Source organism: Orcinus orca, chromosome 3 (assembly GCF_937001465.1).
Source record: "Orcinus orca chromosome 3, mOrcOrc1.1, whole genome shotgun sequence".
NCBI classification, from domain to species: domain Eukaryota; kingdom Metazoa; phylum Chordata; class Mammalia; order Artiodactyla; family Delphinidae; genus Orcinus; species Orcinus orca.
The window spans coordinates 18,709,705-18,726,147 of record NC_064561.1 but is presented as its reverse complement, the minus strand read 5'-3'; the positions used below and the strand labels follow the sequence as shown (position 1 = coordinate 18,726,147).

General features: G+C 38.6%; 1 protein-coding gene and 1 long non-coding RNA gene across 8 annotated transcripts in view; one reads left to right on the top strand and one right to left on the bottom strand.

Moving 5' to 3' along the window:
• Positions 1–3,685: 3,685 nt before the first annotated feature.
• The window catches only part of ZNF354A (zinc finger protein 354A), a 29,345-nt gene continuing 16,587 nt past the window's right edge, over positions 3,686–16,443 (bottom strand). For 5 of the 7 annotated variants that reach the window (XM_049707203.1, XM_004284782.4, XM_049707204.1 and 2 more), the window contains one exon: positions 3,686–5,826. In XM_049707203.1, the coding sequence (XP_049563160.1) occupies positions 4,262–5,826 (1,565 nt within the window). In that variant the 3' untranslated portion in view covers positions 3,686–4,261. Of the gene's footprint in view, positions 5,827–9,740; positions 9,936–13,164; positions 13,230–16,443 lie in introns of those variants that run through there. The other 2 variants (XM_049707205.1, XM_049707208.1) reach the window with 2 other exon arrangements.
• LOC125963797 (uncharacterized) lies at positions 6,921–7,506 on the top strand. The gene is made up of 2 exons (XR_007476206.1): positions 6,921–7,113; positions 7,362–7,506. It is a non-coding gene; the product is annotated as an uncharacterized LOC125963797 (long non-coding RNA).

Sequence of the window (16,443 nt, the reverse complement as noted above, 5' to 3'; positions counted from 1 at the left end):
GCCCTATATTCCCTCCTCTAGTTGCAGCATTCCCAATCTTTTTCCTTGAATCCCCCCCCCAACCCCATCTCTTTGACTGTTTTCTCCTCCTTAGTGAGACACGAAGGTTAGAGGGGGCTAAAGTGGGAGGAATGTCCTTACCTCAGCTAGGACAAGACTCTGAGAAACTCTTTTCCCCAGGAGAGTAGGCATTTTTGGTGGAGAAGACTCTGAGTGTATTTCACAATGGTTACCCTTCCTCCACTAGAGCCCTGAGGGAATATTTCTCAGGTCACCACCACGCAAATCCAACCGGGTTTCTGGATCTAATGACAATGGAAATGTGGGGGACTCTTAAGACTGTGGCCCCCCAGGAGTTTCTCACTCTCAAGACAGTCCACACAACCTTCAGCAATTTATCAAAATGAGCATTTAAATATTTCTACCAGTTTATGGCTCCAGTAATTTCTGTTCCAGGTGAGCAGATCTCAGCTATATCTTTCTGGATATGCCTGTCTCTCCAGATTTCAGTGTTGCAATTTGCCCACCAACCTCAGTTCTCAGGAAGATAAAAGAAAAGTCACTGATTTTCAGCCTGCTCCAATTTTTCTTGTTGTAAGGATACAAGCTATCACTTGCAAGCTGTTTACATGTCATAGCTGAAACAGGAAGTCCAAACAAGTTTTTGAATGCTAGAAAGTTGAAGATTATGAAATGCAAACAAAATCACAAAAATTCTTTAACTGCTCAAATGTTTAAATGCTGAAGTAATGCAACAGTTTCACAATAAGTACTCCAGTGTCAACAGAAAGAATATCACGGGTTGTCTATGCAGAATTATGCAGAAATGCAGAATATGGGCAAGATAGCCAACACCCTGCATAGAATCCATTACACTTTGATTCAACTTTGAATAAATTGTTTGCACGTTTGCACATCCACCATAATTTGCATTTGTATTATCTCTATGAAAAGCAGTACACTTACTAATTCAATAAGTGAGCAGCAGCCTTCTAAGCAAGTCTTTTTCACGAGAAGAACATACAAGCAAAGGGAATTTTTTTTTTAGTATTGTGATTACTTGCATCTTGGGCTGTGTTGTAAAAAGACAAGGCATTTTAGATCTTTAATAATCTCTGTAATAGTAAATAGAACTATTACATTTTTTATTATTGCAGCATTTTATCCTGGCACTTAAAATTTGTTTGCAATTTTAGAATCAGAAAATACTCCTGGTATGTTTGATCAGTCATTTGTGCTGAAAAGATTGATAATGATGATACACAATGTGGACAGTCATTAGAACTTCTGCTGTGATTATTTTCATCCGAATTTGTTTTAATTAGAAAATGTATTTTATCTGTTTATAGCTAAGATAATCATATATCTCTTAGGTTTAGCTGTTAATAGATACTGGTTTATAAATGACTTTCTATCACTTTTTTATATTGAATGAACAGTTTCATGCTGTGGAAAAGGTTTCAAAAGGATTTTTTTCCTCATTTAATAGATAACCAATGTTCTAAAAATTAATCATGAATTTACATTTGCATTTGGGATTCAAATACTAGATGATAGCAAACACCACAGGAATTGAAAATATTGAATTTGATAGTCTCATGGCATCATTATTATGTTTGTCACTTACGAGGCTAAAGTTATAACAGTAAATTGGGGTTGAACTGTAGAAGTTGTTACAAACTAACAATAAATTGAACTTTGATATGTGATGCGGAAAAGGTGAACTTCATGTATGGCTGCAAGTGAGAGCTGTATTTGCAAGGAAGAACCTCCCCAAAGAAAGCCACAGCTGATCTCATACAAGGTTTTGGGAAGCTTGGTTCAAGGATTGGTGGATTTTCAGAAGCAGGAGTGTTTATTGGATTGACAGACTTTCAATTATGTTAGTGTGATCACTGAAATAAGGCAGTTATTGACTGGCATACTTTCAGAAGTATGGTCACTGGAGTGAGGTATCTGCTGACTTGTCTACAGGCATGGGATCGTAACAAATTGGCTTTCAGAAGCTGAAGTCTCTTTAACTTGCTAACTGTCAGAAGCATGGCCACTGTTGATTTTCAGAGCATGTGTACTGATCCAAAGTAATCTCTAATTAATGGTGATTACTTGCTTACAACTTGAGACTTTGACAAAAAGAAATCTTTTCCTTTAATATGGAAAAGAAGACTTTCAATTCTCATTTACCTTCTCCTACCCCCACTCGGCCCCCCAACTTTGGTCTTTCCTCAGCCAAAAATATGAGAGAGACTATAAGGGACTGTTTCAGTCTTTGTGGAGATATAATTTTCAGCTAGCATTGCCACCTAAGTAATTTAAGTGCCAATTATTGAAGCAGAAAAATAGCTTCAACTGCTCGATTTTCATTATTGGGTAAAAGCACAACTGATTACAATAAGGGTGACCTGACAAAATCAATACAGGATGCAGTTCAAAATCATTCAATACGAGACATATCCAGTATACAGAGGATACCTGGCAACCCTACCTTCGAGTCAGCTTAGCCTTCTCATTCACCAACCTCATCTGTTTGCTTGTGAACACCATGTCTTATTTCTAATACATTATCTTGTCTCCTGTTCTCCATATATGCTGTCCCTGCTTGAGTTTGGACTCTCATTCACCTATCACTTGAATTACCATAGCCCAGATTTCTAGGCATCAGTCTATACAGCTTTAATATATACTAAATACACCCTCTACACATCGTTGCCAGAACAATGTTCCTTGCTTAACATTTTTAACTGACTCCATCAATTTCAGGATAAAATCCAAACTTTTCAAGGCAAATAGGCCCTTTGTTATCTGGCCTCTGCCTTCTACTCAGACTTTAACACCTGCCATTCTCCTGCTCATTAGTTTTATACTTGAGTTTCCATAAAGGTGTCATGGTATTACTCACCTCTACCTCTCCTATTTGGAATGCTTATCTCATCCTCTGGAGAGTTCTTATTATTCTTTCAAAACCTGGCTCAGGCATCATTGCCCCTGGAAAGCTTTCTCTGATGTCACAGGTTTCCTTGGTTACATTCAATCTCTCCTTCATCACGTCTAAATCTCTACAACATTCTTGCACTGCAACATATTGTCACAACCTATCTATTTGCCTGTTAAAACAACCACACTTACATACAGTGACATAATAATTTGCTTTACTCATCTGATTGTCTCTTAACTCCATCCCTTTTCCTCCATTCATGGTTTCCTGAAGGCCTGTGACTTTTTTCTTAAAATTCCCAGTGTGCAGTATAGTACTTGCCCCAAAGCTGGGACTCAAACAACCAACCAACCAAACTACTGAGTTGTTTATAAATTACTCCTTTTGTTTTCTTAAAACTGTTGGACACTACAGAACACCAAGTAGGAAAAACATACGCTTTATTTCATGAAGTGATTGATGTACCTTTCAATATTTTGGCACATATGCTAGATTCATTAAACTACTTTTGACAGCCCCTTCTGTTGTGAATTTAGAATATATGTTATTAAATATATATGTATAATATATATTAAATATACATTTAATAGCCTTAAACTTGAAAATCACTTATTTTTCCATTTAATATACTTAAGATGACAGCTCACAGTATATAGCATGTATAATTTCATAATAAATGACTTCAGAGCAAAAAAAATAATTCTGAGAACAGAATTAAAAATTGGGTAGAAAATTTTCAATTCACAGCAATTACTAGAAGAACAAAGGAAGAGAACACTTTTATTTCTATTTTTAAATGAAATCCATGCACAAAGTTTGCCATCAAGTCAGAAAAAGGACAAACCCCAGAAAGTGAGAGGTAGTTTACATTCATTTTAATCTTTTATTTGGTCCTTTTCTCTAAAAATGTATAATTTCTTTGACCACATCTTTTATATACTATTACAATGTCAGTTATTTTTTAAAAAGTATTAAGTTTACAGTTTAACAGGAAATCCAGTGCACACTTCCCTTCATCACCCAGATGTTTATAACAATTACATATGATATGCAGCATATGATGCTGTAGAGAAAACAATTATTTTACAAATGCCCAAAGTCAATGTCTCCAGTCAGGAATTCTTCATTTTAGGTTATTATAAAGTGTCTGATAGGACTGAACAATTTCCACTTTCCTCATTATCTATTACATAGGTTTACCCTTGGAATTTATTATTTGATGACTAAACCATAGAATAGCTTTTCATATCCATTACATTTATTACATCACTTTCATGTATTCTGATGAGCTTTGGTTTCAGAATTTCACACATGCAAACCTACTTTCTAGGGGTTCTCTTCAATATGAATTTTATAATGATTAGTAAGAGATGACCTGTGATTGAAAAGTTTCCCACATGTATTACATTCATAGGGTTTCTCTCCAGTATGAATTCTCTGATGGGCAATACGTGATGAGCTCTGTCTAAAAGTTTTCCCACATGTATTACATTTGAAGGGTTTCTCTCCTGTATGAATCCTTCGATGTTGAATAAGAGCTGAACTTTGGCCAAAAGATATCCCACATTCTTCACATCGATATGGTTTCTCTCCTGTGTGAATTCTCTGATGATTACTAAGGGATGAGTTACACCTGAAAGTTTTCCCACACTCATTACATTTATAGGGTCTTTCTCCAGTATGCATTCTCTGATGTTGAATGAGAGCTGAACTTTGTCTGAAGGCTTTCCCACACACTTTACATTTACATGGTTTCTCTCCAGTATGAATTCTTTCATGAATGATAAGTGTTGAGTGGGAACTTAAGGCTTTACCACATTCATTACAATTATAAAACTTCTCACCAGTATGAATTATTCGGTGTCTGTTAAGTCGTGAAATAGAAGTGAAACCTTTTCCACATTCATTACATCTATAAGGCTTTTCTCCAGTGTGAATTCTTTCATGTTGAATAAGAGATGCACTCTGACTGAAGGCTCTCCCACATTCACTACATTTAAAAGGTTTCTCTCCTGTGTGAATTCTCTGATGATAACGAAGGGATGAACTAGACTTAAAGGTATTGCCACATTCATTACATAAATAGGACTTCTTTCTGGAATTCATTCTCTGACATCCAGGAAGGGATGTGTTGCAACTAGATGCCTTCCTACCTGGATTATATTTATAGGGGTTTTCTCCAGCATGGATTTTTTGATGTATAAAAAGGCCTGACCTTCTGCTGAAGGATTTACCACATTCCTTACATCTATAGGATTTCTCCACAGTGTGTGTTCTTAGGTGTTTATAAAGGGATGTACTGAGAGTGAAAGCTTTCCCACATTCTTTACATATATAGGGTTTCTCTCCAGTATGAGTTATTTGATGTTGAATAAGAGCTGAACTTTGGTTAAAGGCTTTCGAACAGTCTTTACATTTAAATAATTTCTCTCCACTATGGTTTTTCTCATGTTTACGAAGGGATGAAGTATTAATGAAGGTTTTCTCACACATACTACATTTATAACGTTTCCCGGCTGTGTTGATTTTTTGTTGATTAAGTAAATTGGAATTCTGTTTGAAGCTGTTTCCTTGTATTTCACATTTTGGTGGGGTTTTTTCTCTGGGAACCATCTGTTGCCTAACAAGGACTGACTTTAGGCTGAAGTTTTGGCCAAATTCAGTATTTTTATGTTTTCTTTCTACAGTGAAGATTTTTTTGTGAGTGACTGAAACTATCTGAACACTTTGGTTTTTCTTCTGCTTTTTCTCTAATCTGTCTTCATATTTGCAAGGTTTTTCTGATTTGAAGTCCCAGGGTCCATTCCTTTTGGATCTTTTCATTATCATCTCCTGAAATGAAGAACCTTGTGTTTGAGTTGACTTCGTGGTTTTATAACTGTTCTTCCATCCTGGAAGGGACAGAAAAAACTGGAGATGTTTCATGTGATACAGCATTTGGTTACTGAGACTAAATGTATAGGCTGAATATTGATGGTATTTAAATAAGGTCTTGGGGGACGAGGGGAAGATGGCAGAAGACTAAGACGCGGAGATAACCTTCCTCCCCACAGATACACCAGAAATACATCTACACGTGGAGCAACTCCTACAGAACACCTACTGAATGCTGGCAGACCTCAGACCTCCCAAAAGGCAAGAAACTCCCCCACGTACCTGGGTTGGGCAAAAGAAAAAAAGAAAAAACAGAGACAAAAGAATAGGAATGGGACCTGCACCAGTGGGAGGGAGCTGTGAAGGAGGAAAGGTATCCACACACTAGGAAGCCCCTTCACGGCTGGAGACTGCGGGTGGCGGAGGGGGGGAGCTTCGGCGCCACGGAGAAGAGCGCAGCAACAGGGGTGAGGAGGGCAAAGCAGGGATATTCCCGCACAGAGGACTCACCAGCCCAAGAGCCTTGTCTGCTCACCCACCGGGGCGGGGCTGTGAGCTGAGGCTCGGGCCTTGGGTGGATCGCAGGGAGAGGACTGGGGTTGGCAGAGTGAACACAGCCTGCAGGGGTTAGTGCACCACAGCTACCCAGGAGGGAGTCTGGGAAAAGGTCTGGAGCTACAGAAGAAGCAAGAGACTTTTTCTTCCCTCTTCGTTTCCTGGTGCACGAAGAGAGGGGATTAAGAGCGCTGCTTAAAGGAGCTCCAGAGACGGGCGTGAGCCGCAGCTAAAAGCGCAGACCCCAGAGATGGGCAGGAGACGCTAAGGCTGCTGCTGCTGCCACCAAGAAGCCTGTGGGCAAGCACAGGTCACTATCCACACCTCCCTTCTGGGGAGCCTGTGCAGCCCGCCACTGCAAGTTTCCCGGGATCCAGGGACAACTTCCCCGGGAGAACGCACGGCGGGCCTCAGGCTGGTGCAACGTCACGCCAACCTCTGCCGCCGGAGGCTCACCCCGCACTCCGCGCCCCTCGCTCCCCCTGGCCTGAGTGAGCCAGAGCCCCCGAATCAACGGCTCCTTTAACCCTGTCCTGTCTGAGCGAAAAACAGATGCCCTCTGGCGACCTACACACAGAGGTGGGGCCAAATCCAAAGCTGAGCCCCTGGGAGCTGTGAGAACAAAGAAGAGAAAGGGAAATCTCTCCCAGCAGCCTCAGAAGCAGCAGATCACAGCTCCACAATCAACTTGATGCCCCCTGCATCTGTGGAATACATGAATAGACAGCAAATCATCCCAAATGGAGGAGGTGGACTTTGAAAGCAAGATTTATGATTTTTTCCGCCTTTCCTCTTTTTGTGAGTATGTACGTGTTTGCTTCTGTGTGGGATTTTGACTGTATACCTCTACTTCTACCATTTGTCCCAGGGTTCTATCCGTCTGTTTTTTTCTTTTTTTTAAATAATTATTTTTTATTTGAATAACTTTTATTTTACTTTATCTTCTTTTTTTCCTTCCTGCCCTCCTTCAGACAACAAAACATCCCAAATTGAGGAGGTGGACTTTGAGAGCAAGATTTATGATTTTTTCCCCTCCTCCTCTTTTTGTGAGTGTGTATGTGTATGCTTCTGTATGAGATTTTGTCTGTATAGCTTTGCTTCCACCATTTGTCCTAAGGTTCTATCCGTCCGTATTTTTTGTTTTTAAAATTTTTTTTCTTAATAATTATTTTTTTAATTAAATAACTTTATTATATTTTACTTCATTTTACTTTACCTTCTTTCTTTCTTTTTCCTTTCTTCCCTCATTCCTTCCTTCCTTCCTCCCTCCCTCCCTTTCCTTCTTTCCTTTTCTTCTTCCTTCCTTCCTTCCTTTCTTTCTTGCTTTCTTCCTACTTCTACTAATTCTTTCTACTTTTCCTCCCTTTTATTCTGAGCCTTGTGGATGAAAGGCTCTTGGTGCTGCATCCAGGAGTCAGTGCTGTGCCTCTGAGGTGGGAGAGCCAACTTCAGGACACTGGTCTACAAGAGACTTCCCAGCTCCACATAATATCAAATAGAGAAAATCTCCCAGAGACCTCCATCTCAATGCCAGCACCCAGATTCACTCAACGACCAGCAAGCTACAGTCCTGGACAACCTATGCCAAACAACTAGCAAAACAGGAACACAACCCCACCCATTAGCAGAGAGACTGCCTAAAATCATAATAGGTCCACAGACACCCCAAAACACACTACCAGATGTGGACCTGCCCACTAGAAACACAAGATCCAGCCTCATCCACCAGAACACAGGCACTAGTCCCCTCCACCAGGAAGCCTACACAACCCACTGAACCAACTTTAGCCACTGGGGACAGACACCAAAAACAATGGGAACTACGAACCTGCAGCCTGCAAAAAGGAGACCCCAAACACAGTAAGATAAGCAAAATGAGAAGACAGAAAAACACACAAAAGATGAAGGAGCAAGATAAAAACCCACCAACCTAACAAATGAAGAGGAACTAGACAGTCTACCTGAAAAAGAATTCAGAATAATCATAGTAAAGATGATCCAAAATCTTGGAAATAGAATAGACAAAACGCAAGAAACATTTAACAAGGACCTAGAAGAACTAAAAATGAAAGAAACAACAATGAACAACACAGTAAATGAAATTAAAAATACTCTAGATGGGATCAATAGCAGAATAACTGAGGCAGAAGAACGGATAAGTGACCTGGGGGATAAAATAGTGGAAATAACTACTACAGAGCAGAATAAAGAAAAAAGAATGAAAAGAACTGAGGACAGTCTCAGAGACCTCTGGGACAACATTAAACACACCAACATTAGAATTATAGGGGTTCCAGAAGAAGAAGAGAAAAAGAAAGGGACTGAGAAAATATTTGAAGAGATTATAGTTGAAAACTTCCCTAATATGGGAAAGGAAATAGTTAATCAAGTCCAGGAAACACACAGAGTTCCATACAGGATAAATGCAAGGAGAAATACGCCAAGACACATATTAATCAAACTGTCAAAAATTAAATACAAAGAAAGCATATTAAAAACAGCAAGGGAAAAACAACAAATAACACACAAGGGAATCCCCATAAGGTTAACAGCTGATCTTTCAGCAGAAACTCTGCAAGCCAGAAGGGACTGGCAGGACACATTTAAAGTGATGAAGGAGAAAAACCCGCAACCAAGATTACTCTACCCAACAAGGATCTCATTCACATTTGATGGAGAAATTAAAACCTTAAAAAAAAAATTAAAACCTTAAAACCTTTACAGACAAGCTGAGAGAGTTCAGCACTACCAAACCAGCTTTACAACAAATGCTAAAGGAGCTTCTCTAGGCAAGAAACACAAGAGAAGGAAAAGACCTACAATAACAAACCCAAAACAATTTAGAAAATGGGAATAGGAACATACATATCGATAATTACCTTAAATGTAAATGGACTAAATGCTCCCACCAAAAGACACAGATTGGCTAAATGGATACAAAAACAAGACCCATATATATGCTGTCTACAAGAGACCCACTTCAGACCTAGAGACAAATACAGACTGAAAGTAAGGGGATGGAAAAAGATATTCCATGCAAATGGAAACCAAAAGAAAGCTGGAGTAGAAATTCTCATATCAGACAAAATAGACTTTAAAATAAAGACTATTAGAAGAGACAAAGAAGGACACTACATACTGATCAAAGGATTGATCCAAGAAGAAGATATAACAATTGTAAATATCTATGCACCCAACATAGGAGCACCTCAATACATAAGGCAAATACTAACAGCCATAAAAGGGGAAATTGACAGTAACACATTCATAGTAGGGGACTTTAACACCCTACTTTCACCAATGGACAGATCATCCAAAATGAAAATAAATAAGGAAACACAAGCTTTAAATGATACATTAAACAAGATGGACTTACTTGGTATTTATAGGACATTCCATCTAAAAACAAAAGAAAACACATTTTTCTCAAGTGCTCATGGAACATTCTCCAGGATAGATCATATCTTGGGTCACAAATCAAGCCTTGGTAAATTTAAGAAAATTGAAACTGTATCAAGTATCTTTTCCGACCACAACGCTATGAGACTAGATATCAATTACAAGAAAAGATCTGTAAAAAAAACAAACACATGGAGGCTAAACAATACACTACTTAATAACAAAGTGATCACTGAAGAAATCAAAGAGGAAATAAAAAAATACCTAGAAACAAATGACCATGGAGACACAACGACCCAAAACCTATGGGATGCAGCAAAAACAGTTCTAAGGGGGAAGTTTATAGCAATACAATCCTACCTTAGGAAACAGGAAACATGTCGAATAAACAACCTTACCTTGCACCTCAAGCAATTAGAGAAAGAAGAACAAAAAAACCCCAAAGTTAGCAGAAGGAAAGAAATCATAAAAAGATCAGAAATAAATGAAAAAGAAATGAAGGAAACGATAGCAAAGATCAATAAAACTAAAAGCTGGTTCTTTGAGAAGATAAACAAAATTGATAAACCATTAGCCAGACTCATCAAGAAAAAAAGGGAGAAGACTCAAATCAATAGAATTAGAAATGAAAAAGGAGAACAACTGACACTGCAGAAATACAAAAGATCATGAGAGATTACTACAAGCAACTATATGCCAATAAAATGGACAAACTGGAAGAAATGGACAACTTCTTAGAAATGCACAACCTGCCAAGACTGAATCAGGAAAAAATAGAAAATATGAACAGACCAATCACAAGCACTGAAATTGAAACTGTGATTAAAAATCTTCCAACAAACAAAACCCCAGGACCAGATGGCTTCACAGGCGAATTCTATCAAACATTTAGAGAAGAGCTGACACCTATCCTTCTCAAACTCTTCCAAAATATAGCAGAGGGAGGAACACTCCCAAATTCATTCTACGAGGCCACCATCACGTTGATACCAAAACCAGACAAGGATGTCACAAAGAAAGAAAACTACAGGCCAATATCACTGATGAACATAGATACAAAAATCCTCAACAAAATACTAGCAAACAGAATCCAACAGCACATTAAAAGGATCATACACCATGAGCAAGTGGGGTTTATTCCAGGAATGCAAGGATTCTTCAATACACGCACATCAATCAATGTGATAAACCATATTAACAAATTGAAGGAGAAAAACCATATAATCAGCTCAATAGATGCAGAGAAAGCTTTTGACAAAATTCAACAAACATTTATGATAAAAACCCTGCAGAAACTAGGCATAGAGGGAACTTTCCTCAACATAATAAAGGCCATATATGACAAACCCACAGCCAACATCGTCCTCAATGGTGAAAAACTGAAAGCATTTCCTCTAAGATCAGGAACAAGACTAGGTTGCCCACTCTCACCACTCTTATTCAACATAGTTTTGGAAGTTTTAGCCACAGCAATCAGAGAAGAAAAGGAAATAAAAGGAATCCAAATCGGAAAGAGGAAGTAAAGCTGTCACTGTTTGCAGATGAAATGATACTATACATAGAGAATCCTAAAGATGTTACCAGAAAACTACTAGAGCTAATCAATGAATTTGGTAAGTTGCAGGATACAAAATTAATGCACAGAAATCTCTGGCATTCCTATATACTAATGATGAAAAATATGAAAGTGAAATCAAGAAAATACTCCCATTTACCATTGCAACAAAAAGAATAAAATATCTAGGAATAAACCTACCTAAGGAGACAAAATACCTGTATGCAGAAAAATTATAAGACACTGATGAAAGAAATTAAAGATGACATAAATAGATGGAGAGATATACCATGTTCTTGGATTGGAAGAATCAACATTGTGAAAATGACTCTACTACCCAAAGTAATCTACAGATTCAATGCAATCCCTATCAAATTACCACTGGCATTCTTCACAGAACTAGAACTAAAAATTTCACAGTTTGTATGTAAACACAAAAGACCCCGAATAGCCAAAGCAATCTTGAGAATGAAAAACGCAGCTGGAGGAATCAGGCTCCCTGACTTCAGACTATACTACAAAGCTACAGTAATCAAGACAATATGGTACTGGCACAAAAACAGAAAGACAGATCAATGGAACAGGACAGAAAGCCCAGAGATAAACCCACGCACATATGGTCACCTTATCTTTGATAAAGGAGGCAGGAATGTACAGTGGAGAAAGGACAGCCCTTCAATAAGTGGTGCTGGGAAAACTGGACAGGTACATGTAAAAGTATGAGATTAGATCACTCCCTAACACCATACACAAAAATAAGCTCAAAATGGATTAAAGACCTAAATGTAAGGCCAGAAACTATCAAACTCTTAGAGGAAAACATAGGCAGAACACTCTATGACATAAATCACAGCAAGATCCTTTCTGACCCACCTCCTAGAGAAATGGAAATAAAAACAAAAATAAAGAAATGGGACCTAATGAAACTTCAAAGCTTTTGCACAGCAAAGGAAACCATAAACAAGACCAAAAGACAACCCTCAGAATGGGAGGAAATATTTGCAAATGAAGCAACTGACAAAGGATTAATTTCCAAAATTTACAAGCAGCTCATGCAGCTCAATAACAAGAAAACAAACAACCCAATCCAAAAATGGGCAGAAAACCTAAATAGACATTTCTCCAAAGAAGATATACAGACTGCCAACAAACACATAAAAGAATGCTCAACATCATTAATCATTAGAGAAATGCAAATCAAAACTACAATGAGATATCATCTCACACCAGTCAGAATGGCCATCATCAAAAAATCTAGAAACAATAAATGCTGCAGAGGGAGAAAAGGGAACACTCTTGCACTGCTGGTGGGAATGTGAATTGGTTCAGCCACTATGGAGAACAGTATGGAGGTTCCTTAAAAAACTACCAATAGAACTACCATATGACCCAGCAATCCCACTACTAGGCATATACCCTGAGAAAACCATAATTCAAAGAGTCATGTACCAAAATGTTCATTGAAGTTCTATTTACAATAGTCCAGAGATGGAAACAACCTAAGTGTCCATCATCGGATGAATGGATAAAGAAGATGTGGCACATATATACAATGGAATATTACTCAGCCATAAAAAGAAACAAAATTGAGCTATTTGTAATGAGGTGGATAGACCTAGATTCTGTCATACACAGTGAAGTAAGTCAGAAAGAGAAAGACAAATACCGTATGCTAACACATATATATGGCATTTAAGAAAAAAAAATGTCATGAAGAACCTAGGGGTAAGATAGGAATAAAGACACAGACCTACTAGAGAATGGACTTGAGGATATGGGGAGAGGGAAGGGTAAGCTGTGACAAAGCGCGAGAGAGGCATGGACATATATACACTACCAAACGTACGGTAGGTAGCTACTGGGAAGCAGCCCACATAGCACAGGGAGATCAGCTTGGTCCTTTGTGACTGCCTGGAGGGGTGGGATAGGGAGGGTGGGAGGGAGGGAAACACAAGAGGGAAGAGATATGGGAACATATGTATATGTATAACTGATTCACTCTGTTATAAAGCAGAAACTAACACACCATTGTAAAGCAATTATACCCCAATAAAGATATTAAAAATAAAAATAAATAAATAAATAAATAAATAAGGTCTTGGTATATGGCCAAAAATAGTAAGAAGAAAATTTCAGGAGATTTAAGTGGTACAGAGAAACAATCAACAGGAGTTGAGAAGAACAGAGTGAAGAAAAGATTAAACAAACCCATTTAAAGAGGGTGAGTGTAAGAGTGATCAGAAGAATTGGCTAATGGAAAATGGAGAAGAGGGATTCAAAGGGGATCCATGAATTGGAAAAGGCAGCCTGGGATCAGAGTCCAAAGCCCATGATAGAATCCTAAATTTTCTTCATGACATTTTTCTTCTTTCTGTAATCATTCCTAATCTGGAAAGTCTTCATCCCTTTTCCCTCATGCCAAATTCCTTTGTATCCTTCAGATTCAGTTCAAAAGTTAACTGAGTCCTTTCTTGACTGTGAGTTTCCAGAGTGCATTTCTCTTATTACAGGCACTCACCAGTGTAAAAAAATATATATATATATATTCTATATATGTAATTATATTTATCTATATCTAAATATTTTTCACCTTCCTTTTCTACTCTAATGTTCTCTGCAAGCAGATTAGCATGCCCTATTAACCTACAGATCCTCCTAATGGCATCTGAATTATACACAAAATGTTTGTTTTGTTAACCTTCCTTAATAACTTACATATACCTAATTTGAACAATGTCAAATAATCTCTTATTTTTATATTAATTTCATACACACACACACACACACACACACACACACACACACACACACACACACACAGGATTCAAGCACTTGTATGAGAAGTTGCCTTCCAGGACAGTACATTATACAAGCAATGGAAGGGTTTCAGAGCCAGTTCAAACAGGAAGTAATTACTGAATTAATCTACAGAGGTGCCAACAGGTAGGCATGAAGCCAAAAGTTGCAAGATAAGAAAGCAGCCTTGCTCATGCATCAAGCAGGAGATGCTATGCAAGTGGCATAGAAAAGAGTCAAAGATCAATAAGACAGGAATAAACATAAAAAGGTAAAAAGGGCTAACATGATAAGGTGGTAAAAAACAGAATTAAATTCAATAAATTTTAAAATGGGGTAAGGACACAATTCATTGAATATTAAATTCTGTCAGGGAATAGGTACACATATAGTTTGGCATTTTCTCCTGGGCTAGAGTAACCATTTAAAGGGCTCCTTTGCAACTCACTGTATTTTGAGATTCCTATCTGACATTCACTATCTCACCTGTATACAGATTCTCTCTGCTTGGTGAACATAATATATTCTGCTTTTCTCTTTTCTTCTACAAGTGTTAACTTCTCAGTTTCCTTCATGGGTAACTTTTTCTATTTCCACTTTAAAAATTGCTTTCCCTAAGGTTTGGGGTTTTTTTCCCCCACTCTACACACCCTCTCTTTTTTTTTTTTTTTTTTGCGGTACGTGGGCCTCTCACTGTTGTGGCCTCTCCCATTGCGGAGCACAGGCTCCGGACGCGCAGGCTCAGCGGCCATGGCTCACGGGCCCAGCCGCCCCGCGGCATGTGGGATCTTCCTGGACCGGGGCACGAACCCGTGTCCCCTGCATCGGCAGGCAGACTCTCAACCACTGCGCCACCAGGGAAGCCCGACCCTCTCTAATTTTATATGCACCCATCTTTACTATTTTTTTTTAAGGCACTGATATTTGCCAAACAGAGCAAGTGAGAATAAGACTCATTTTAAAATACATATATAGATAAGTATCAATAAATCACTCATTAAATTAGGAACCACATCTTCTGGAAGAGCCCATAATGTGCATTCGTGTAATAGCTCTTCTTCACTTAGCCAATCACAAAACCTATCTGCTCTCTAATCTTTACTATTTGTTGTAACAGAAAGAGGAGTTTTTTATTTTCTGTTCAACACCTTTCAATTTCCTTGTCCATCTAAGTCTTGCTTAAGTGATCCAAATTTCAATAACATTATTTGGGCAGAAGTGTGGGAGGCAGTGGCAAAAATGGAGTACTTTCCCTGTGAACATCAGTCACTGGTTCTAGGTTACTACATGAGCTGGGAAGAAGATAGCAAGATTCCGAAATTTTGGATTGTAGTTTATAAGGCAAAGTTAGAGACCCTGCCTTAGGTCTGTATGTAAAAACTGCAGTCTTACAACCAACAACTTTACTAGAGCCCTGAGCACTGGGCTCGGGTACCTAAATGGTACTCTGTTTCTCATGCTTTACTGTTCCACCGTAGTCTCCTAACTAGTCTCCCCACCTCGTATCTTGCTGTCAATTCAGTCTCCACACTGTAGCCACAGTAATCTTTCTAAAATCCACATCTTACCATGTTGCAAACTTCTGTAAGATCCTCCAACTTATCTTCAATGATTTGTATATAAGTAAGGTCCTGAGTACTTAACATGGTCAACAAGGTGTTTCATGATCTGACCTTCATTCACCTCGGTACTCATCTCCCTACCCTGGTTTCTTGCCAGGTATGCTGAACTGCATGCAGTTTCTGGAGCACTACATGTTTTTATCTTATTTCGTTATCTTTGCATATGCTGGAGACATCCTTTCCATTCACAAATATTTATTAACTGCCTACTATGGACCAGGTAATGTTCTAGGGAATGCAGAGAATGTGATAAGACAGAGTTCCGGTCTTTGAGGAGCTTATACCTTGGTTTTGTGTATGTGTATTGTGTGTGTGTGTGTGTGTATGTGTGTGTGTATGAGGGAGGGATGGACTGACAATAAGTAAACAAACAACCATATGGATGTGTGAAGCAAGAGCTTCCTGGGCAAAGAAAACAGCAAACACAAAAGTGTGGTGACTTCTGAGGAACAGCAAAGAGGCTGTGTGGCTAGAGTGCAGCGAGCAAAAGAGAAAATAGTAAATAACATTGGAGGAATAGGTAGAGGCAAGTCATATAAGGCCTCACAGGTCATGTAAGGACTCTGGAATTTTATTCTAAGTATCATGGGAAGTCACAAGGCAATTACATGCTCACTCAAGTTGGCTACTGTGTAGAGAACAGACTGTTGGGGCACAAGTGGAAGCAGGGAAGATTAGGAGGCTCCTGTAGTTAAGTAGGTGAGAAA